This window comes from Magnolia sinica, chromosome 16 (assembly GCF_029962835.1).
Source record: "Magnolia sinica isolate HGM2019 chromosome 16, MsV1, whole genome shotgun sequence".
Taxonomy (NCBI): Eukaryota; Viridiplantae; Streptophyta; class Magnoliopsida; order Magnoliales; family Magnoliaceae; genus Magnolia; species Magnolia sinica.
The window spans coordinates 36849633-36875339 of record NC_080588.1 but is presented as its reverse complement, the minus strand read 5'-3'; the positions used below and the strand labels follow the sequence as shown (position 1 = coordinate 36875339).

Here is a 25707-nt window from a genome sequence, read left to right as displayed (position 1 = left end):
GGTGAGAAAGAAAAAGAAGAGAAAGAAAGAGGAGAGAATCAGTGGAGTGAGAGGGTGCGTGTGTTGGGTAGCCACACCAAGCTGCTGCACCATGCCAGCAGCTCAAACCGAGCCGAGTCATCGGGCCGAGTCGGGTGAGTTAGGGTTGCTGATCATCTGGGTTAGGCGTGGGTTGGTCCAGTTCAGGCTTTTGGAAAGTCTAGGGAGAGAGAAGAGAAGGAGAATAAATGAAAGAAAGAAAAGGAAGAAGAAGAAAGAGTGAGTGCGAGCGTGGGCCGCACTATGCACTGCCGAGTCAGTGCGTCCCGACTCGGCTGAGCCATCAAGTCTAGATCAGTCCAGATTCTTGCTAGTAAGAAGGAAAGGAAGGAGAATAAGAGAGAGAAGGAGAGAAGGAGAGCATGACTCGAACCGAGTCAACTTTAGTGAGATTTTTCATCTCTTTTCATCAATTAAGTTACCTTGGCTATCAATAACATTGTTATTATTCCTATCTATTATATCAATTAAGGTCATTTCAATGCTATTGGCTAGAAACTATAATTAATATTATAATGTAATAATTAGTGTTATTGTTATCCAACCATCATTAGATTGCTATTTTGATTAGTAATATCATTAATATCGTTGTTCCATCAACTAGGAATTGAATTTAAAAACCTAAACCCTAATTCTACACTAAAACCCTAAAAGATAACCCTAGGCTATGACCTTAAACCCTAGGTAGTGATTAGAACTTGGATCTAATTGTACAAGTTCATGATTTGTGGTAGGATACAATTCTAAGGGTACAAGCACTTAGTGACACTAGAAGGCGATTCAAAGTATAAGGTGATGATTCTTCCCCTTGAGCTTTCCATCTTCTCATTAGCTTATGTTATAGTTTTTATTTAAATTCATAATTGATATCTTGCTTTATAATCACATGTGTTAGCTGGTGGAAATTGAATTGTTGTATTATATGCTTTTATGATTATCCTGTATAATTGCTCGTGCTTGTGGATTTCTTTTTGTGGGTTGCTTATGGAACTTAAACTGGTACATTATTGGAAAATTCCTACATATGAATGTACACCCATACTTGGGATGTAACTTGACTAGTTGTGATCGTAATAGACCTTCGACTTGGTGGTTATTGAGTGGTGGTCTAGATGGATCATTAATGTGGGCTTACCATCTAGGGTTGTTGTGCCCAATGGTTTTTAAGGATGGTCACTATCGTATGGTTTTGATATTCGCCTTATGTGGCATATTTTGATACTCGCCCTACATGATTTTATTTGATATTTTTCCTATATAGGTTCGATGTTTTATACCATACAACTATGCGATGGTAAGCCCAATATACTGTAATATGATTAGTTACTAGTCGACAAGTTTCCATTAAACATCCTAAGATGGTAGTCTCATGAGCCGGGGATGGTGGTATGGGACCTATGCCCAAGTTGTCAGCCTACGCTGGGCCATGTGCTCCCCGTAGTGACCATGAGCTTATTTAAATTGGTTGGTTGTAATTGTATTAATAATGGATTGGTTAATCATGCATACATGGTATAGACCAACATCTATTGTTATCGTACGTGATGTACGTATTGTTCTAACTAGATGATGTTTCCCAGGTTTGATGATTCCGACTGGATGATGTTTCTCAGGTTCGATGATTACATAGGTGACGGCCCACTATCCGCATGGATGAGCATCCCTAAGGTGATGATTGCATTCACACATATATGCATCTAATAAGACTTGCATCATGTATTATTTTGTATGCTTTGTTTTACAACTATGCTTACCTAATGCAGCGGTGTGTAATCTTGAGGGGAGTTCACACTGAGTTGGCCACTCATCCATCAAATAAATATAACCATACAGGTAGCACAGGTGGCTTAAGTGATTTTCAGGTTCGGGCTGATGAGGAGCCAGGTTCAAGTGCCAGAGTTGCATGACTATATCTACCTTGAGAAGCTGAGGGGTCTTGCGGCTCAAATTTACATGCACTCTACTATTTCTCATGTATTGTATCATGTAATTATTGTATTTGTTAATTTTGGAGACATTGGTTTGTATAAGTCATTATGGGCAGCCACTTGTATATTTTAAATGAAATTTGAAATTTTCCTTTATTTTAAATGAAAATTGAAATTTCCCTTTATGCTTACTTGTCCATTCTACGCTCATCTGATTAACCTGGTGAAAGATAGAATGAAAAAAATATATACTCTCGACTTTGACTATCCTTTAGTTAACACTCGGGTTTTTGGAAACGAGTCGTGTACTCGAGTCCTAAAAAGTCGGGGCGTTACAGATGTAAACGCTAGAACAATACTATTATAATATTTCTCATCTGATCTGATCAATGAATACATTTTTTTCTCGTAATCCATTGTCCGATTTACATTATTTGTAGTGAATCTTGGCATGTTCGCCGCTGATGAAGGCTAAACGATGATTGTACATTGACTGACTTAGGGATAGTAGACTTTGAGGTGCTCGACATTCCAAGGATGAGGCAATAGTTGGCCGGTCAGATCTTCTAATCGATATGTATCGGGTCGGATGGTGCTAACAATCACGTAGGGTCCTTCCCACTTATGCCCCAACGTGCCTGCACCGACCTCCTTGGTGTTTTGGAATGTCTTTCAGAGGACTAAGTCTCCCACTCGGAATCGTTTAATCTTGACTTGGGCTTTGTAGAATCGAGATACCTGCTGCTGATGGACGATCGTCCGAAGCTGAGCTTGTTCTCTTCATTCTTCCAGAAGGTCGAGGTTGAGCACCAGTAGTTCTTTGTTGTCTTGTTCATCGAACGAGCTTACTCAGGCGGTTGGCAACCCGATTTCTATAGGGGTAACTGCCTCTGACCCATATGCTAGGGAGAACGGGGTCTCACTTGTCGCAGTCCGAGCCATGGTTTAATAGGCCCACAAAACTTTGGGAAGTTCTTCGGCCCACGCTCCTTTAGACCAGTTGAGCTTGGTTCGGAAATGTTGCTTGATTATCTTGTTAACAGCTTCAACTTGTCCATTCGCTTGGGGATGACGTGGAGATAAGTAAATGTTCCTGATCCCGAGGTTTTGGCACATATCTCGATATTGCCGATTGTCGAACTGCTTTTGATTGTAAAAAATGATAGTCCGAGGTATCCTAAATTGGCAGATAATGCTTTTTCAAACAATATCTGTAATTTTCTGCTTGGTTATCTTGACCAAGGGTTCGGCTTTTGCCCACTTGGTGAAGTAGTCTATAGCGACAACAGCAAACTTGGTCTGTCCCTTCCTTATTGGGAAATGCCTGATGATGTCGATTCCCCATTAAGCAAAGGGCCAAGGGCCGGCCATTGGGTTGAGCTCCTCCGGTGACTGCCGAGGAACTGTTGCGAAATCTTTGGCATTTATCACATTTTTGGATGAGCTTCCGAGCGTCTTGCTGGATGGTCGGCCAGTAGTAACCTTGCTGAACAACTTTGTGAGCCAATGATCGTCCTCCAGAGTGATTGCCACAGATACCTTCATGAATTTCTCACATGACGTAGTCAGCCCCACTAGGTCGTAGACATCTCAGGAGTGGTGCGAAGAATCCTTTCTTGTATAGGATCTTGTTGAGCATAGTGTAGTGCGCGGCTTGGATCTTCAGTCGTCTGGCCTCGACTCAATCTTTAGACAGCTCTCCAGTCTCGATATATCGAATGATATGATCGACCCAAGTAGGTCCCGAATTAATGGGGAGCACGGCTGCAGAGTCAGTCTCATTGACGCTCAGCTTGACAACATACTCAATCGGGATGGACCTGGGGGTTTCATCTTTATCGGCCGAGGTGAGCTTCGCCAAAAGGTCGGCTTTGGCATTTTTGGCTCACAGGATCCGGATGACGGTACAGTGTTAAAACCCACCGATCAACTCTTTTACTTTTTGTAGGTAGGCTTTTAGCCTCTCTTTTTTAGTATGGTAGATATCAGCTATCTGGTTGATGACTAATTGAGAATCACTGTACACGTTGAGATGAGTGACTCCCAAACTGGTTACCAAACGAAGTCTTAGGAGCAAAGCTTCATATTCTTCTGTGTTGTTAGAGGCTTGAAATCCAAGTCTTAAGGCATACTACATGTGTGTGTGATCAGGAGTTTCCAGGACAACCCCTGCCCCGCTTGCTTTAGAGTTGGAAGAGCCATCAACGTAGAGCTTCCAAAGGGGATGGGCGGGAGTGGTCTGTTCTTAAACTTGCTAGTTAGTCGGCCTCTTTAATTCAGCTGAAGTTGGCTCGGATTGCTGCACTACTTCAACGATGAAGTCGGCCATTGCTTGACCCTTGATCATGACTCTAGGTTTATAAAGGATGTCAAACTTACTCAGCTTGATTGCCCATTTTGTGAGTTGTCTCGAAGCTTCCGGTTTTTAAAGTATCCGACGCAGCGGTTGGTCGGTCAAAACAATTATCGAATGAGCTTGGAAGTAGGGCCACAGGCATCAGGATGAAATAACCAATGCTAGAGCCACTTTTTCCAAGGTCAGATATCTTGTTTCTACTGGAACAAGAGCTTTGCTAATGTAATAAACTAGAAACTGCTTCTCCTCGTGCTCGTAGATCAAGGTCGAGCTTACGGTAGCATCAGAAACAGCTAAGTACATCAACAGTGTTTTGCTGGCTCGGGCTTAGAGAGTAAGGGAGGCGACCCTAAGTGTGCTTTAAGCTGCTGGAAGGATGTTTTGTATTCTTCTATCCAATTGACTATCTGCCGCCCCTTTAGCTATTTAAAGAAGGGAAGGCATCTGTCTGTGGCTCGGGACACGAAGCGGTTGAGTGCTGTAACTCTTCCAGTCAGCCTCTAGATATATTTGATTGTCGTAGGCGATTTCATGTCGAGCAAAGCTTTAATCTTCTCAGGATTTACTTCGATCCCTCTCTGGATGACCAGGAAACCGAGGAACTTACCCGAGCTTACACCAAAGGCGCATTTACTCGGATTCAATTTCATCTGGTATTGCCAAAGGATGAGAAACATTTCCTCGAGATCGGCTACGTGATCTATTGCTCGGATGCTTTAGATGAGTATATTGTCTATATACACTTCCATTGTCAGCCCTATTTGGCGTGCAAACATCTTGTTGACCAACCTTTGGTAGGTCGCTCCTGCATTCTTCAACCCAAACGACATCACTTGGTAACAATAAAGGCCTTTGTCGGTGACAAAGGTGGTTTTTGATTTATCACTCGAATGCATTACAATTTGGTTATAGCCTGAATAGGCGTCCATGAAACTAAGGAACTCTTGCCTCGAGGTGCTGTCAACCAATTGGTCGATCTTAGGAAGAGGGAAACTGTCTTTTAGGCAGGCTTTATTTAAGTCGATGTAGTCCATGCAGACCCACCACTTCTCATTGGCTTTTTTGACTAGGACGATGTTAGCTACCCAATAGGGATAGTACACCTCCTCGACAAAGAAGTTTGCTCACTTCTTCCTCTATTATAACATATCTTTCAGGGTCGAGAGCACGCCTCTTTCGTCGGACCAGCTTGTAGGTCGGCTCAATAGTGAAGCAATAAGTGATTACTGATGAGTCGATGTCGAGCATGTCTTTATGAGACCATGCAAAAATGTCAGAGTATCGTCGCAGCAGAGTGACAAGTTTGTCCTTTAGTGGAGATGTCAAAGATGACCCCACCTACACTGTCTTGGATGGGTCGGATTCATCAAGCGAGACTTGGATGAGCTCTTCGATCGGCTGACCACACTCGGGAGATTCATCGTGAGGGTCGAGGGACTCAATCGTCTCCACTTCTAATGGATCTTTCATTACTGTGGCATAACATCGTCGAGCGTTGTGTTGATCCCCTTTAACAATCCCAACTCTCGATTCAGTCGGGAACTTCACGGAGAGGTGGTATGTAGAGACTATGGCTTGGAGAAGACATAGCGAGGGTCAGCCGAGAATTGTGTTGTAGATTGAAGATTGGTCGACTATGAGGAAGTCAATCATAATCATCACTTGATGTGGCACATCCCCGACGGTGAAGGAGAGCTGAATGGTTCCCTCAGGGAGAACCTGTCCGCCGAAGAAGCCGATCAAAGGAGTTCTCACAAGCTGTAGTGTCGACCGTTCGATGCCCATCTTATCGAAAGCCTAGGTGAACAACACATCTGTAGATGAACCTGTATCGACGAGGACCCTGAAGACCCTACGATTCGCTATAGTGATAGTAATGACCAAAGCGTCATCATGCGGGTGGTGGATGCCTCGAGCGTCCTCTTCGGTGAACGTCACGTTATATTTTTCTAACTTTCTCTCCTTTGAGGGCCGAGCTAGAATCATGATGTGAGACTCAGGATGACTAATGCTTCTTGTATGGGTTTTTCGAGCATTGTTTGAGTCGCCTTCGCCTTTATGACCATCGACGATGGTACGAATTTCCTCTGTTGGTTGGTTATCATTCTGGCGTTCTTCCGCAATCACGGTTCTATTTGCTCTTGGATCACATGCTCACCGAGATGACCTTCTCGGATGAGCCTTTCAATTTTCTGCTTCAGGTTGAAGCAGTCACTCGTATTGTGTCTACGATCATGATGGAAATGACAATACTTGTTCCTATTTCACCGATCGGGATTGCCTCGCAGTTTGTTCAGCCAGTTGACGAAATTTTCACTCTTTATTTCCATCAGGACTTGCTCCTGAGGCTTATTGAGCAGGGTGTATGTCGTGAACTTATTGTCAGGTCGCTTACCCGACCTACATTCGTCCCGAGGCAGATCATCTTTCCATTTTTTGTTGGTTGAGTCGGTCTCCTTCTTTGTCGATTCTTTTGCCGAGGCATTTTTATTTTGCGTCGCCTCTCGCAGGATCCTAGATTCCTCGGCGTCGGCATATTTCTGTGACTGGTTCATGAACTCAGCCAATGTAGACGGGGGGTTCTTGTCCAAAGAGAAGAGAAAGCGCTTATCTCTTAGCCCTTGCATGATGGCGTTCAGTGCCGTTTCATCCGAGTGCTTTCGGACTTGTAGGGCTTCGAGATTGAAGCGTTTAATCTAGTTCTTGAGAAGCTCTCCTTCTTTCTGAACTATGTTATTCAGATGCGCTGATACTTTAAGTTTCTTCTTTCCCCCGATGAAGTTCGTGACGAAAACATCGCTGAGTTCGGCAAACGAACTGACGGACTTTGGTTTTAATTGTTTAAACCAGAGCATGGCAGCGTCGGATAGAGTAAGTGAAAAAGCTCGACACATGAATGCGTTCGAGGCATCGTGTAACTCCATGTAGGTCCGGAAGGATTCTACATGCTCAGTTGGGTTGGCCTTTCTGGTGTAGAGTGCGATTTACGGTAGGCGGAACCTTTCTGGTAACCAAGCACGCAGTATGTCAGCTACAAATGGGGATTCTGCCTCCTCTTTTTCGGGAGAGTCGTCCGACTGATTTTGCTTCATATGCGCAATCTGTTTCTGCAGATTTTAGATCTCAATCTTCCAAAGTTCCTCGCTTTCCACCGTTTCCTCGGCTGGGGGTCGGTTGCGCCTCCTCCTATCTATCTCATGGCGAAGGTTGGAAGCAGGCAAGGGGATAGTACCTGAAACATGAGTCGGGGCCGACTTGACTGAGGAAATGCTCATGGGGCAGCAGGTTGTAGGTCGGATTGGCAGACGCCAGTCGACCGCCCTTCCCTTCGATCAGGTTCATGTGCATGTTGAGACTGCATCTGTTCCAACATCTGCCTCATATAATCCAGGTCGGATTTGATGTCTTTTTTTCAAGAATCACGTTGGTCATTCCCTCGGTTCTGCTGAGTATGCCTAGTTGAACTGGAGGTTGCTTAGCGGGCTGGAGAGCCCTAACGAGTCTCCGGTCGCGCTGGCTGGTCCACGGGTCGTGGGGCTTGACCGGCCGCTGGTAAGGTTGTAATCGGAGTCACCTCAGTAGGAGTTGGAACTTTCTTTCTCCCTCTCTCCATGCCAGGTTGTGTAGTGTTCTTGGTAGAGCGAAAACGACTTACAAAGTTGGTTCCCACAGACGGTGTCAAACTGTTGATGTTGTTTTCTGCTCACCCCCTTTTTGCTGCCCGGACACCTGCATAGGGAGAGGACAAATGAGACTCTGGCTTATACAGGGGACCCTCCAATGCTTTAGTCAGACTTGGATTCTGTGTCTAAGAGTATAATAATAGCTCAGGGGTGAGAATATGAGTATGTATGTGTACCTTTCACCTTTCAGCGTCTTCATTTATAGAGGAGGCGATCCCGTGGATTTGAGATATTTCTCTGATTTGCAGGAGATTTGAATTCCTTATCCAAGTCGATCCCGAGATCTTCGATCTCCTAGATTTTCGAGATCGGATGTTATCTTTCGAGAATCTCGGGAAAGAAATATTTCATCTCGAGACGTCTCCTTGGTCCGGCTTTGGGCTGAACGCAATGCTCGGTTCATGAATCATCGGCCAATCTATTGGTATTGTCTTGTCTAGGCGGCCTGTACTGGCCAGTTCATGCGTTGATTCCATTATGGTCGACTGATGATAACCGATCCATAATCAGCTGATGATGACCGATGAAGATGATAGCCAATCCTTAATCGACCATGTGTCGATCCGTAACCGACCTATTGGCTGACCAGTAACGGCCCTGTGGTCGGCCCTGAGTGTGGGCCAGACTGGGGCTGGGTCATGATATGCTCGGGTCATATTCGAGTTATGGTCGACCCATGACTAGGTCGGCATTGTATGGCCCCTGAGGGCCTTTTTGAGTATCCTTGAGGGTGCTTCAGTCTCCTTGGAAACCTCGTCTCTTGGCTCGGGACAAGTGGGCCTCGGTCAGGCTCGTCGCCTAGTGAGTTTGGAAAATGTCAGTAGAATTGGTCCATTTCATAAGTCGACTTATTGACTTGTAATATTTTTCCTCCAACAACACCTTTGTTTACTATGCAACCCTACAAAGGAGCCAAAAAGACATTTTACATCTATTACTTCTAAATCTCTCTATCTTCCTTAAAATTTTAAATATACCTCATTTACTCCCAATTTGATTACTCTCCCTTTCATTTAATTTACTTTAATCCACACATACCTTTACGTCCATCTATTAGAAAAATCCTCTCATTTATAAAACACTCAAGTATTTTAAGCTTTGTTCTCTCTTCAATACACTGGCAATTCTCTGTCTTATGTTTCTTTAAACAATGTCTTGCATAAGTAGGAGGTTCTCAATGGTGCAAGTGGTAAGAGAGCTGACTCGATCTGCATTGGCGTTTGAGCCATGGAGTCAGCAAACCCCTCACTCCGATTCGGCATTGACCCCTCCAGTACCCAGTCTGTTCGGTGATGGAAAAGCTTCATGCTATTACCATGATATATGTGTTTTATTTGTGCCGTCAAACCATTTTTACATCTTATTTTATGGCATGAGCCCAAAAATGATGGGGGTCCAAAAATCAAATAGACCTCACCACAGAAAACAAGGGTGATTACCACTATTAAAAGCTTACGGGGGCCACGTAAGTTGTGGATCAAGCTGATATATGTGTTTTCCTTCATTCGGGTCCGTGTGACCTATTAAACAGGTGAGATGGCAAGCTAACATTAGAGTGGGCACTAGGAAGTTTTCAATGGTGGGCATTCAATCACACCTTTTTCCTGTGGTGTGGTACACCTGAGATTTAGACCTGCTTCGTTTTTGGGGTTTTGCCTGAAATGAGTTATTAAAATGGATGGACGGAGTGGATAAAACACCTACATCACGGTGGGTCCCACACAGCACCGACCAGTACCGAGATTACTGGAGGGCTCACTGCCAAGTCCGAGTCCCCTTAACTCCAGCCCGCAGTCGCTGCTCTCTTAAACGTCTATACGCGGTATGCAAGGAATGGAGGACCCCGCGGCTGCCCTCAACACCACTCCTATCCGTTGCATCGTAAAACTCGGTCCGTACTTTCCCTCTCCTCCTCGTTTTAAATAGAAATCCTTGACTACGGGAAAAAAAAAAACTGATGTCTAGGATATTTTCCGTACTCATAGGATCCATTAATGAACGTTTTGGATCCACAGCCTCCACTAAGGGGTGGCAGGTATCAGGATTCATCAGTTCAATTAAAAATCTATTTGGAACGGAAATGGGAGCGACTACTTATATTACACTACCCTGATTGACATTTCAATTGTGAAACTACAAAATTGGGGCTGCTGAATCTATCTGGATGTAGCTGTTCTATATCATCCTACTCTGTTATTCTATTGAGGAGTTATCTTATAGTTAGGCACATATGACGCTTGACACACGGACTCAAAAATTGCACACATGCCAGACATTAATTCAAATCAAACTGACTAGATTGTGGAACTTAGTATTGCTGAATCATGGTCTCAAAATCATATTAGTTGAAAAATCCATATATTTAATTTGCGATCATTTGTTTGTAGAAATAGGACCCTTTTTTAGTTTTTCATTTTTTACCATCCAATAAATGTCACCCTTTAAAAAAATCCAATAAATGGCCCCAATCTAATAGTTAGATAATCAGATATGCATAGTTTTAATAGATGATACATCTAAATTAGGACCCATAATTTGGTTTAATTTTAATTAATTGTATTCCGCATATGCAATTTCTAAGTGCTTGTGTATCATCCATCACATTCTGCCAGAGTATCAAAGTTTTTATCTATTCTGATGTTTTGAAACCTGGACTGAAGGCTGACCGACCCGTTTTGGTGAGTGGTCCAACCCAAACCAGACCAACTGATCCAACTAGGTTGACCTGTGATAGGATCTACATGGTGGGGTACGATTTGGATCTTTTACCATTGGCTAAACTCCTATGTTACTTTTTGATATATATATATATATTGAAAGGTAATTGTTGGCCAAGTATTGTGGAGTATAACTAAAAAATTGCGATGAGAAGATAATATTAACCACCTGTTTTTCTCTGACTTCGGACCACTCACTATTTTGCATTTAATCATCCTTTCAATAGCCATCAATTATGGTTGGCATTGCTTATCAATGTGGTTTTAGAGATACGCTCCATCCATAACGGGACCCACAATTTGGCTGGTCTGGATAGCTGTTCATGAGTACCGCATGTCAGGAGGATGAGTCACCATTAATTTTAAATGGTGCAAGACTATTCATAGGAGTCTTAACTCCATTTGCATTTTCCATGTTGGCACATGAGGTGTGTATACATCAAGTTCTTTGTACATACGTCTTGACATTGTAAAGAATGGCTATTTGCCTATTTTGAGTCCAACAGTGATGGTTTCTTTGTAATCATGTCAAAGTTACTTCCAAGATAACAATAGGTAAGCTCTGGTAACTACAGCAATGGGAATCCATCTAAAATATAAGCAAATATACACATCTGATAACATGAACAGTTAGGATTCTCACTTCTTCATCGCGCAATTGTAGACCAAAAATTGGATGGATAAGGTTGTCCTAATTGCCATGCTTTCTAGCCGTGGTCTGTTAACATGCTAGCTCACTAGATCACACCTAACAAGTCTACCGTGAATCATCCTTGTTGTCTATCAAGTTGTGGTGGATGTGAATCCAGATTGGCCCAATCATGAAGGCCACTGCTTCTGGAAAAGGTCAATAGATGGAAAGATCACCATCATCTGATTGGTGGACACCAAATGACCTATTAGAAAAGAAAAAACTATCATCATATAAAAACAACAACTAATCGAATGAATGAGAGGAGGGGGGAGAGAGAGAGAGAGAGATCATTTGATATTCATTTCACACAGGCATCGAATTGATTTTATAAACGGATTGAGCAAGCAAATGCAACAATGTTAGTAGGCTGCTGGGCCTTCTCTCTCATCACATCACGTCCTTCTTCGCTAAAATGTCCCTTCTCGTTTCCCCCTTACATTCTCAGCCTTCCCAAACCCTTTTGAATCCACTTGCCTTTTAAGAGAATTTAATGTATAGAATCATAACTTTCTTTCTTATAATAATTCATTATGACCATGATCATCATCATAATAATCAAAGCCTGTTTATAAGACAATAGTGCCGTTGGTAAGGAGGGTTACTTGTCTACACTTCTACTCCAATTGACTCACAATTGAGATAGTAAAGGCTGCCATATTCACTCGTCCTTAGATCTTGAGAGGCATAATATCAATGTTAAGAGGTTACGTAACAATTAAGAGATTTAGTGAGTTTACTAACCGAAACTAAAAGAAAAATTAGGTATATAGACAATAGAAGACAATGGGAGAGGGACTAGGGTAAACAATACTCATTCCACATACTTTAGACAGGGCACTATTTGTCAAAATAACAGATGAACTTGACAAATGCATCAATGGGGGAAAAGATATCCGACTCACCTGTCATATGATTTGATGCTCAAGAATCAACCACCCTCACAGTAGAGGACAGAGGCTAAACGAGTTGTACCTTAGTTAACGAATGTAGCCATGGAAGAGTAAGGAGCACCAGAGATAAGGTGATCCTTAAATAACTTGGAGTGCTCAAAAAGCGAGTGTGGTGGAGATTGATGCTTTTCAAAGGCTCTATGGTAAGCTTCGTAAAAGTTTTCAAGTGTGTTCATCCTCTCTCTTAGAATCTGTTTTTATTTATTTATTTAGTTTTATTTTAATTCCACTTTTAGCATGTTTTGCTTCTTCATACTATGGTGTGTGACTACTAGTTTTTATTGGTAAGCTGTTTGGTTCCTAGCAACATTCCATTATCTTGGATTTCTCATCAAACATGTGGCTCATTGGAAGTATATTTGAGCTCTAATTGGTGTGTATTCATCAATCTTGATTAAGTCTTCCATTCTTTCCAATCTTGCTGCATCACTGTGCATCAAGGTGCGCCGTAATGGCCAATATGTTTCAGTAACTGTGGTAACCGTTACCTGTTACAAGGTCGTAATGGCCATGACAGGGGGGAAAAACAACTTGTAATGGCACGCTATGGGGCCGATGCAATTTTTTTTTTTTTTTTCAAAAAAAGAAAAAAATCCGCAACGGTCATTTATGGTTCTTATCGTAACGGTAACAGTGGTCACCGTTATGGCGGCTGTTACTGTTGTGACCACCATTACCGTTACAGAATATCTTGTTGTTGTGCATTCAACATTTATCATAAAATTTTCACCATTTCAAATATATATTACAGCATCAATTTGTGTATATATAACTATATCATATATACTTAATATTAGAACAGCTGGAATGATCCTACTTGTATTGTTCTGCATATTACAGCATCAAGTTGTGTATTTTTCCAATACCTTGTATTGGAGTGACCGGTGTTGGAGGTAATTGCTATTGCTTGAGGAAAAAGGACCAAGAAACTTTTATAAGAGAAGGCACTGAAGAAATTCATCTTGCTTCTTTTCTTTGCTTCTATTGTGTTGTAAGGTGGAACTCCCTTTGATGTGGCAAGTCAATTGTTTCGATTCCTTTTAAAGAATCTTCCAAGTGCTTTGGATACATCTATTTATGATAATTTTTGTTAATTCTCCTTTAATTATAGATCTTAGTCTGAGATTTCCATGCTTTTCTACTTCTTGTAAATTGCATTATTTGCTGTTGGATATTGTTTTTATGTGTTACATACATAGCAGAAAAGAATGCAAAAAGAATGAAAGCCTCTTTGGAAATTGGCATTTTCATATGCTGACATCCTATATTGTATCCCAGGTGGTGCTGCAATTACTTGCAAACACGAAATAGAAAAGATAAATGAAGAAAATCTACTAACAGTTTCTTCACAGCTGAGACAAGCAATGATGAAAACAAGCTCCTCAGAAAAGGTTCCTGGAATGGATTGGAGCAAGAGACCTGGAGTTTCAGAAATTTCTACTGTAGGTGACTTTGGAGATCATCCATTGTCAAGCTTGAGTAACTTTATTATTGTTCATGGAGCAGGTTAGCAGAATTTCTATTTCTGTATGTTTGGAAATTATTATCCAAATTAAACAAAGAAAACTGATTGTCTAATCCTAATGCTTGCTATTTTGGTTTTTCTTGGACAATGTCCATGTGAGTAAAAAAAAATAAAATATGCCAGTTTTTGGATGTCTGAATTATGAGAAAGCCTAGATTCTTGAATCTAATAAATCTGAATTGAAACTGATTGTAATCCATGCTTCTTTATTTCTTAGACGTCATCTAATAAAGCTAACATCTGATTGGTATTACAACATGATACTGCAGAATGTATCATTTTTTTCATTTTTTTCTCTCTTCTTTTTCTTTCTTAGCCGACCCCAATTAAATTGGATTACATGATGTAAACTCCCATTTTTATTTCTGTTAAGTGTAGAAAGGATGCTCTTTCCTTGTTGTGCAAATTTTCTCTGCTTATCTCAGTCTGCTAAGCTTACATCATTATGTTTGTGATCCATCTGATTAAAGACAGGGGGATTGAATTTATTTAACATGAATTGGGTGTTTTTGATAGAATTTTGTTCTTCAATCTCTATCCAGACTGTAGTTACTAGCAGATCTGCATCCCTTGAAAAATGCCTACATTTCGTGCATGGCACAACTGCTATCAAAATGTTGTGAAATGGGGCATTTTTCACATCCTTTTCTGCATTCTTCTCCTAGTCTGGAAACTGGTGGCTAGTCTTCCATTATCCTTTGTCTGTTTTCATATGCTCGAAAGGTGTGCTAAAAAAGTTGAAAAAGCTTAGAAGGGATTTTTTATGTGGGGGGGGGGGGGGGGGCGGGGAGATTGGAAGTTGCAAGACTTACATCCAACATTGGCCCGTGTGGCCGTGGAGATCCATGTTTCTTGGTCCAAGGGTCTCAAGGGGTATGGCTTCCTTAGTTTCATTGGAATCTCTAGGATGAAGAATTTGAGGGATTGGTGGCTTTGTTAAACCAATTATCAAGGGTTGCCCTCTCAAAGGAGATCGATTTGGTGCGATGGCAAGCGGCCAAGTCGGGGATGTTTTTGTCAATTCCCTTTTTCATACGATTTCTAATGATTTGGCCAGGGGGTTGGGTCATGGCCCATTCCTACTTCTTGTGGTCCTATGAGGCTCCTTCAAAGGTGGCGGCTTTCGCATGGCTAGTGAGTTGGAACAGGGTTCTAACTATTGACAACCTAAGGAAGCGGGTTTATATATTGTGAATGCTTTTCTCCTATGTTTGAAGAGTGAGGAATCGGCCAACCATCTTTTTATGCATTGCTCTTTCTCAAGGGAAGTTTGGGACAGATTCTTTGCAATTTTCGGAGTAGGCATGGAGGAGGCTGTGGAGGCTCGGGTCGGGCAATATGGAGATTATCCTTTCTTGTGGGTCTTTGGTCTTTATGGGGTGAAAGAAACAATAGATGTTTTAGGGATGTATCTGGGAATCCCAGGGTAGTTTTCCTTAAAGCGAAATCTTTAGTCGCCAGTTTGCCTCGGTTGTAGCACAGTTGTGTGGCTGTAACCTTTTTGGTCCATAATGATCTGTGCTGTAATTTTATTTTATTTTTTTCTTTTCTTGTTCTTTGTATTCTTTTCGACTCTGCCGTTTTATCAATAAATTGTCATCCTTCAAAAAAAAAGGGTCTGGAAACTATGATTCAAAGAAGGAGCAAGTTTTGGATAGGCTGATGATATTGTAGAAATAATAAGAGCATTCTGAATCTAGGCTATATGTAGAATTATTAATACTCCAGCAGGGTGATTATCAGGGTATGTTTGGTGAACCATGCAAGTTCACCTAAAAAGATTGCGCCTCAATGATTCTAATAGCTTTGGGTTTTATTTAGTCTGTTCTTAGGCTTGTTACCATGCCATTCCATGTTTTCAGGTTCTTTTGGGCACTTCCAGGCTAGTAGATCTGGGGTCCACAAAGGAGGATTGCACATGCCCCTTGTAAAAGCTGGTTTTGTGGCTACACGTATTTCTGTAAGATCCCTTTTTACAAGCTTTGGTTACTTCCCAATTCCCAAAGGCTGTGATTATCTACTTATTGTTGCTCTTTGGCCTTTTTTTTCTGTTATTTTCCTTGGATTTCTTTGCTGGTGTGGATTTATCCTCATGTTCATAGTATTGCTTGCTATGGATTTTAATGCCTTTGACGGCATCGATTGGCACGGGATACTACAGATTGCATTGGTTGATGTAACCATGCTAGATGTCATTGTTCCTTAAATGGTTTTAGGACTTGATGCCTGAACTTGTTCTGATACATCTTCACAAGGTTGATTTCGCCGTATATTCGAGATCTTAGGACCTGTTTGGTAGACACTTAAAAATGGGTTCATCTCATTTTAGAAAACAATAATTATGTATTAGAGAACTTGATCTTGAATACATAATCACTGTTAACATGAAGTCATTGTGTATTTGAGATCCAAATCTCTAACCACGATTAACTAAAATGTGATCCACTTGTTTTTAGGCATCTCTAATCCTTCTAAGGTAGTGGCTCAACAACAAGATTTGATGGAAACACATTAGGTAAATGAACTTCCACAAGAGTGAACTTCAGCAACATGTTCAGTTTTAACATAGAATGGGACATTCTCAAAAAAGGTAATGTCAACTGTCACAGAATACTTTTCAAGTGAAGGACAATAGCATGATAACCTTTCTAAATGCAGTACCCGAAAAAACTGCATTTAATAGAACGAGGTGCAAGATTATTTTTACCAAGCCCAAATAGATGAACAAAGAAAGTACAACTAACACTTTGGGAGGAACAAAAAATATTAACTGATCAGGAGATAACAACAAGAACTATGTTTTTTCATTCAAAATTGATGACGTCATTCTGCTTATCAAATGGTATGAGTAAGAACTGCATCACCTTAGAAAGACTGAAACATTCATTTCCAATAAGAAAGCACAAATTACTTCAATCAGATGTCTAGTTTTGTGCTCAGTCACTCCATTTTATTGAGGTGTAAGCACGGGAGGTATGATGAATAATGCCTTGAATTTGTAAGTAGGGTGAAAAATCCGGAGATATAAATTCTAAAGCATTATCAGATCTAAATGTATACAGATTTGTATCAAATTGAGTTTTAATTTTTACTATGAAAGTTCTGAAATATGGAAAAAATTTCTGACCTATGTTTCATAAGAATAGCCATGTCATTCTATAATGATCAAATTAGGGACTCGTGCTGGTCCCCATACATCAAAATGAACTGCCTTAAATGGGATGTCACTTCTTTCATCAATTTTAGAAGGAAAATGTACTCTATAATGTTTACTTAGTTGGCATGTTTCACCACTCCAAACTTGATACCTTCGAAAGGAATGGAACAAGAGTTTGCAGTTTCTGGAGAGATGGATGACCCAAACGATGATGCCACTGGATTGCAGGACCCTTTGGAAGCATCGCAACACTTACTAATTCTCTCTCCAAATAGTACTTACTATTTTTCTGATGATCTTCACCAATTGTCTTGCCTATCTTGTGGTCTTGAAAAACACAATGAGAAGGAAATAAAGTGACAGAGCAATTTACTTATAGATAAAAGTCTAAAGGGAAATTTAAGAGCATATAAGACAGAAGATAGGGACATGTATGCATTTGGCTAAGCAATATAGTCTAACAATGGTAGATGAGGTGCCATCAACTAACATAACAAACATATTAGATGAAATGAGATCAAAAGAAGAAATGGAAGTAAGATTATTAGAAATATGATCAGACGCTCCCAAATCAATTATCCAATTAGAGGAATGAGATGATAAGAGACGTTTTACACGACTGATAAGGTGATTGTAGAAGTGGGAGGTGCATTGTTGGATGTAAATCCATTAGATGAGAGGAGCCATGCATATTCTTCCCGTGATAATGTGATATTAATCTTATCACCATCGATATTCGATGAAGTGGGAGTAGTGGGCCTGCCATTAGACAGAACATTGTCAGTAGTGAGGCTTGATTGTCTGGAAGGTGCATGATAGGGGCTTCGCTCATCTTGCCCTTAATCTCCTTAAATGCTTTTGAGGTAGCTTTAGTCCATACAAACTCCTATTTCTTGATGTAATTCGTGATGAGAGCCATGATGGAGCTAAATCCTCTAATGGACCGCCTATAAAAAGTTGCTAAGCCATGAAAGCTTTGCACCTCGTGAATATTGCGCGGTTCAAGCCACTCAACTATGGCCCTAACTTTCTCGGGGTCTGCTCTCATGTTCTCAGATGATACGATGAACCCTAAGAAGATAACGCTCTTTGACATAAATATGCACTTCCTAAGGTTGGTGTATAACTTTTCAGTTCTGAGGACCCCGCAACTTGCCGCAGATGGTGGAGATGTTATTCCTTTGATGTGCTATAGATAAGAATATCATCAAAATATACCACAAGGAACTTACCCATAAAGGATCTCAACACATGGGTCATCACTCTGATAAATGTGCTCGGGGCCTTAGTCAAGCCAAATGGCATGACTAGCCACTCGTATAGCCCATCCTTCGTCTTGAAGGCTATCTTCCACTTGTCTCCTGGGCGTATATGTATTTGGTGATATCCACTCTTGAGGTCAATCTTCGAAAAGATGGTGGCACTGGCTATCATGTCTAACATATCATCAAGACGCATCAAGACAGTATGGGAAACTGGTACTTGACCGTGATTTTGTTGATGGTTTTACTGTCCACACACATGCGTCATGTGCCATCTTTCTTAGGCGTGAGAAGTGCTAGTACGACACACGGACTCAAAACTCTCTTGAATGAAACTCTTTCTGGGGAGCTCATCTACTTGGCTCTTTAACTCTGCATGCTCCGTAGGGTTCATTCGATAATGAGAAAGGTTTGGTAGAGTCGACCCAGGGACAAGATCAACGGCATGCTGGATGTCCCTTATGGGTGGAAGCTCATTTGGTCAGTCCTTTGGAAATACATCGTGAAACTCATCAAAAATCGACTTCACCTCCGGGGTCCCTCTACACTAACCTTGGGTGTAACTTCTCTAGCCACTAAGGTGTACACCATCGAATCCACCGTAGTCTCTCTCAAACTCCTTGGCGTTAATAACATAGAGAGACTTAGGTTGGGATTTCCTCGTATCCCTTGGATTACTCGACTTCCCCTCAGCTTTCTTTTCCACATTGCTTTTTGGTAGGGGAGGAACTAGAGTGATTTCTTGCCTTGATGCATGAATGAACATACATCTGAGCGGCCGTATATTGTCACATCGTGATCAAATCACCAAGGTCGTCTCGAAATGATGTGTCTAACATCCATAGGTAAAACGTCGCACCACAGCGAATTTGAATAGGATCCAAAGTTAATAGGCATGAGACATCGCTGGGTAACAGGCATGGAAGATGCATCCACCCATGGCACTCTATAGGGCTGAGGGTGCGGTCCAGGTTTCAAATCCAAACAAGATAAAGTGCTAGTGGAGACCACATTGGTACATCTATCACTATCAATGATCACCTTGCAATTCTTCTCTCCACATTTTGCATATGTGTAAAATATCGTAGTTCGACGCCAGTCATCATTCTCCTTAGCATTAGGATGAAAGTGAGGCAGCTTACTAGATGGACAAGGTGGATTTCATGAAAGTTCCACCCACGGGGCTCTCGGTTAGCAAAAGTGACCTACCTTAAGCTTGGTTCTTCCAGCAAGAAGTCTTTTCACATCGAAATTTAGTGGGATTTTCCAACCTTACACATTCCATAGTTTGCGGGAATCAAAATTGTCCAAATCATTGGCACACTTAAAGATGGATCATGGTCTAAAAATTACATTTGAGAAAATATGATCTTTGTGACGTAATTAGGTCAGGACTTGCGTTCTTGGGCCAATTGCATAAGCCTTTCAGATCTCACGTGTGCCCCAAGATGTTGTCTCCATACTTGGGCCAAGATGTATTTATTGTCGAGCCATCTTGATGAGCATCCTAGATATCACATGCCCCAAGATGCTTGATCAAAGTTGTGAGGTGAATTGACAAACAAGTTCCATTTGATTTGTAAAGGCTTGGTTTTGCATCCTCGTTCAAAGGGCATTTTAGTCATTTACAAAGAAATCACTTAATCTAACCGCCGTTAGAGAAATCTAAGGGCCTATTTGGATGCCTGTAAGTTGGGTAAGTGGTAAGTGACTTATAGGGAAGTCACTTACAGGTGGTGTTTGGGGGAGAAAAATCACCTGTAAGTCACTTACAGGCAAATCTACCAAAAAACTACAGGGGGATGGGGGTGGGAAGTCACTTCCCTGTAAGTCACTTGCAGGCTCAACAGTCAGATTTTTAAAAAGAGGGGAAGAGGGAGAAACTCACTAACCCACCAACCACCATTATAGCCATGAAGCTCCAGCCAATGAAGAAGAAGCACCAGCCATTGAAAATGGCAATCTCTCTCCGTCTCTGCAATCTCTCCCCGTCCCTCTTTGCAATCCCCCTCCCTCTCTACAATCTCTCTCCATCTCTGCAATCTCTCGCTGTAGTTACCACCTTCTGTCTCTTCTCCTCCTAAAATGGTAGGGTTTCATCTACCCTTTTTTTCTCCTTTGAAAATGGAAGGGATCGTGTGCTGAGTAATCCGTAAAATCTGTGGGATCCACCATGATATATGTATTTGATCCACACTGTCCATCCATTTTAATACTTAATTTTAAGTCATCCTAAAAATTAGCTATATCCAAAGATCAAGTGGACCACAACATAGGAAATAGTGTGAATTGAGTGTATACCGTTGAAAATTTTTGGGGGGCCACAGAAGTTATGGATCAAGATGATTTTTTTCCCTTCATCTAGGTCTTTGTAATCTTATGAACATGTTGGATGACAAATAAAGATCTCTATGGGCACTAGAAAGGTTTCAACGATCCAATCAGTATTTCCACTGTTTCCTGTGGTATGGCCTACTTAAGCTTTGGATATTCTTAAATTTATGGCTCAACGTCTACATCTAGATGAAAAAATGGATGGATGGATTGGATAAACCGTATACATTTACAGTGGGCCCAATTGAATTTACTTAGTATAAAAAAAGTATAGTAGCAACTCAGTACGCAGTCTGATTGTGTTACTGGTAACACGGTAGTGGGTGTTACCCCTGCCATGGGCCCACCTTGATGATGTGTTATATATCCACTCCGCCCAACCGTTTCTCCATCAGGGATTTTAGGCCCACCTTGCTTGTGTTGCCAGGTTTTTCACGGAGGAAGAAATGGCATGTTAAAATATGTTGCAGTTTCTCCATCAAGGGTTTTAGGCCCACCTTGCTTGACATTTCTAGATGGTTTGGATTTTCTAGTTTACATGGACTGTGGGGCATTTCCATTCATAGTAGAAGCCCATTGAGATTTGATTGGTGGGACGTATGCTTACAGTGTAAGTTTTCATTGGCCAGCAACCATAGTTCCCTCATATGGACCAGTGGCCTGGATTAGAAAACCATGAATCCATCATGTATCTGGTACATAAATCCTATTTATTCTTATGGCCCTTGCAACCAAGGCCATTGTTCAAATGGACCCACTATGGATGGACCATGTCCCAATTCTTCACTTGATCATTAATAACTGTTCAACTGCAAATATCCACGGTACATTTGATTCTTGATTTCTATAACTGGAGCCATGGTTCAGCAATCCAGATGAATAAGCCGCAGTAGGGCTGACCATGGATAGCATTTCTTCAGTTTAACGCAGGCCATTGATGTACACTTTGGAATAAGTCCTATTCAAAGGAATGAGTGGTTTGAGAGGATGATTCCCAAGTGAAAAGTTTTAAATGTAATTTCTATAGTTAAAGAAGACATTGGTAATGTAATTTAATTAGTAGATTTTCTATTAATGTTTTTAAGTTTATTCTCAATGCTTAAATTGAGTTATTACTCCATATTATAGATATTTTGAATTCGTGGGCCCACTTATAGCCCACTTGATGATTGGTTTAGCTTAATAATTATCTCAAATATTCATCTTGATGGGCTTAACAAAATAACATATTTGATCCCACGTTTTTATTATATGATTATAACATTTTAGAATGATTCCCCAATCTAAGCTCTGCATGATGTGAATATTCAGCTTTCTACCTGTAAGTAACTTACATGTCATCCAAACAGAAAAACTAACTTACCTGTAAGTGACTTACAAATTACATCCAAAAAGGTTACCTGTAAGTAACTTTCACCTGTAAGTGACTTATAGGTAAGTCACTTACAACTTAAAAGAACTTACAGGCATCCAAACAGGCCCAAAAGGAAGGTATGTGAATGCTAATTATCTAAACTACTAAGGTAGCATGCTGAAAAGATTTTTAAAAAAGATACCGGAACGTAAATTCTATAAGAATGAGGTAGCAATTTATAAAAATCCAAAAAAAAACGCATGTAATATTTATTTATTGTCTATGCATACAAGAAGGGGTGTTTCTTATAGTCATAGGATGGCGAGAGGAAGTCAGGATGATGTATTGTTACTAACACAATTTTCTGAAAGATTGGACAAGAGGAATGGCCGGTTTGAAAACATTGTGGTCAAATATGCATTATAGAGTTCAACATTAAGAAGGATGATATTGACTGTTGGGGTCAGTGGGGTGCTTAAGGAGCACCCAGCATTAGAAAGATGCATGAAGTCAGGGGCTACTACTCCTTTGCAATAATCCAGCCCCCACTCACTAGGGAGACATGGCACTAATTATGGGTATGAGCATGGGACTTGCTTGTGATATCAACAATCTCCATATCCTCGACAAGGGCCACAACACTTATTGGTCTTGGTCATGATTATCTCGATTATGTTAAGGCTACTCAACCGACTCACCTAAGAGATCCGATTAAGCGCGTGAGGTGGGGATTGCAAACTATATTGGCAGTGTAGATCCTAATGTCTTGCATGATTGATTGAAGCCAATGAAAAATTATTTTTTGAGTGGTTTCAACTCTTCGAAGAAAAGAAGTTATGGTTTGCAGCATTACGTGCACCAACAAGGGATCCATTAGTCTTCATGATGCAGGACATGAAATTTTAAACATGATATGCGAGATTCCAGGCTTTAGATCATAGTAGTTCAAAACAATCACACAAAATTCCACATCCCACATAAAGTCAAGCACTCAATCAAGGGGAATCTGTGCGGGTCCAGGCCTACATATGCTAGGGTTGGATCAATCAAAATTATAGACCAAACAATACTCAAAGGAGAGTAGATTTAGCCACACATGCACAGGAATAATTTCCCCAATCCAAGGGATTCACTAGTTTCAATTCGGGAAACCCTAGGGTTGGAAAAAAGGCAAAGAAATTGGGAGTTTAAGACAATCTAATGTTAGAGTTAGGGAAATCAGGTAAGAGAGGAGTGAAAGAGAAGAGAGAGTGAACCTGAAGGCTGCCTACGCGTGTGGACAACAGGCCACGCCTGACACATGTACGATGAGGGCAGTCTGTAAGTGCGTGGGGCCCACAAACCCAAAACCCCCCTCCTTGGGGCTGGTCGGCTAGGGTTGGACTACAAACCTCCCAAGTTTCGGTCTGATCCAACGTACGGTCAGTGCGTGGTGCTCCGCCGAAGTTTCAGTCCTCCGCAGGGCCAGATTCCAGAAATTTGCTATAGAGAAGGAAAGGCTACAAAATAACAATGGATTTGCAAGTGGAAGGACTATAGGAGGAGGAATATGGATGGTAGAAGGTGGGGGCGAATCAGGATGGGTGTGGTTTCGCACCATGGTAGTTAGCCCTTTGAAGAAGGGAGGGTTTTGCACCCAATTAGATTTTCACAACTCGAAGAGGAGCAGGAAAACGCAGAAATTTTATTCAATCATCAATGAGAAAAACAACCTATCAGGGGTGCTTATTTATAACAAAATCCTATGCCCCAAAACTTGCGCCATGTGCGCAACCTATTACTTAGAGACGAAGTAACCACAATTAACAACTAATGAAAATAATCTAAACCGTCCATGGTGTTCCTAATAACATTAATAACCAAAACTCAAAGTACTAGATTGTTTGGAATAGCGGGCCACAATCATGAGAACCCATGGTGGGATTCACATGACGATTGGGTCCACTCCAAGGAACGAAAATGCAGTCCTCAACTAGAGGGTCCTCCCTAGACGTCGTCATCGATCCAGATCGATGGTGCGACCCTCCTTGCATACGTGCTTTTGCGGGGTGGGGGTGCATGTGCGCGAGATGTCCCCATCGCTTCAAGGGACTTAGTTTTGGATGGATCCTACCATTCAGGCCATTAATCAAGTACTTAAAAGCTGGATAACACTCTCAAATGTTTCCAAGAGGTTCCTCAAACATTTTCATCTGTTAAATCTTTTCATTTCATCATTAAAGTATTTTGATTAAACTTGATGGACATCCAACGGTTGGATCTTTTATTGGTTCACCTCTTGTGCTTGTTTGAGATTTTGGCCAAAGACGGACACCGGGGTTAGTGGAACGATTTGCTCAATTTGGGTAGATGGATGGGTAGGATTATAGACTTTTGATTATGTAGGGCATATTGAAGTTTATAAGGATGAAGACTACTATATGGTGGTGGTCCCTACAAAACCATGGATATTTAAGATATAATTCTCATCAACCATGCACAAGTAGAGAGAGAGAGAGAGAGAGAGAGAGAGAGAGAGAGAGGAACCCTTCTCCACATCCTCCCTCCTCCATCACGCATGTGTCCACCTTGTGGATAGCTTTCATCTTCTCTCAATAGCCCTATAGTTCAAGAGTGAGAAGGCTTTCAATGCTTCCCTTCACTAGGGATGGAAGGAGAGATCTACTTGGAAGGATCGTCATCAGGTTTTCACATTTTTTGACAGGACAGAATCATAGGTATGACTTTAACTCTTGGTTTTCACCTTTTTGGAAACAATATTTTCTATATCGTTATCGCGTAAAGTATTGCGCCCTTGTGATACGGATACATATTAGTTATCGGCATGGCACGAGATATATTGGTTGTATCACGTAATATATGGTTGTTTTTGGAAAACATGGGGAGAAATTGGTCGAATTTTTCAATGAAACTTTAGCGGTTGTTAAAAAAAAAGACATTAATATACACTTATAAATCATATCATAAAAAATAAGAGCACATAATAGGTTTCTTTTATATAGTGTCCTAACCCATGCGTTGTCTAATTGAATCGATGCAAGTATATTCTAAGTCAATTCATATAATTAAAAAATGTAAGAAGACATGCATGGAAACACAACCAATACATTTAAAAGAAAAATTAGAAATTTAGAAATATACCTGTGAATGATGTGTGTTTGTGGCTCTGACCCACATAGAGTTGCACGGTGGCTTAAAATCATCATCTCTATCTCGACGAAGCTGTGAATAGAACTATTGCTCCACAAATCGACATTACTATGACCAGGTCGTAGTAGAATGGTACTAGTGAAGATACTCTCTGACATAACACTAGTACTCATCCTCTTTGATCTGAACCAGTATCCCCATCCGTGGGTACTGCGTAATCGTCACAGTCTGTGGCTGATATAGATATGGGGTGGGTACATATATTACTCTTGAATATCCATACTGTTATCCATATCTATATTGCGGATATTCCTGCTTGCATGTGGAAGTGAACTCCTAATCGTAGTCGAAAAACGATGTGTCGTAATTGTTGGAGTCGCTCACTGCATATTTACTAGGTCTGTATCTATATTCATACTGTGGTATAGAACTCGAGCTACCTTCCCCTATTTGTGATCCAAAACTAGAGCTACCCCACTTCTCACGAACGCCCGTGCCCCTCAAGTACCGTGCCAATGCTTCCTCCTCAATATATGTCAGCTCCTAAGTTTGGTTTTT

The 25707-nt window shown here is 41.1% G+C and overlaps 1 protein-coding gene and 1 long non-coding RNA gene across 3 annotated transcripts in view; both read left to right on the top strand.

Moving 5' to 3' along the window:
* Window positions 1-242: 242 nt before the first annotated feature.
* Window positions 243-890, top strand: LOC131229155 (uncharacterized). Its single transcript, XR_009163191.1, has 2 exons — window positions 243-425; window positions 774-890. It is a non-coding gene; the product is annotated as an uncharacterized LOC131229155 (long non-coding RNA).
* An 8910-nt stretch (window positions 891-9800) lies between these two features.
* The window catches only part of LOC131228538 (isopentenyl phosphate kinase), a 55594-nt gene continuing 39687 nt past the window's right edge, over window positions 9801-25707 (top strand). For both annotated transcript variants that reach the window (XM_058224263.1, XM_058224262.1), the window contains exons 1-3: window positions 9801-9897; window positions 13646-13873; window positions 15755-15852. In XM_058224263.1, the coding sequence (XP_058080246.1) occupies window positions 9831-9897; window positions 13646-13873; window positions 15755-15852 (393 nt within the window). In that variant the 5' untranslated portion in view covers window positions 9801-9830. The remainder of the gene's footprint in view (window positions 9898-13645; window positions 13874-15754; window positions 15853-25707) is intronic.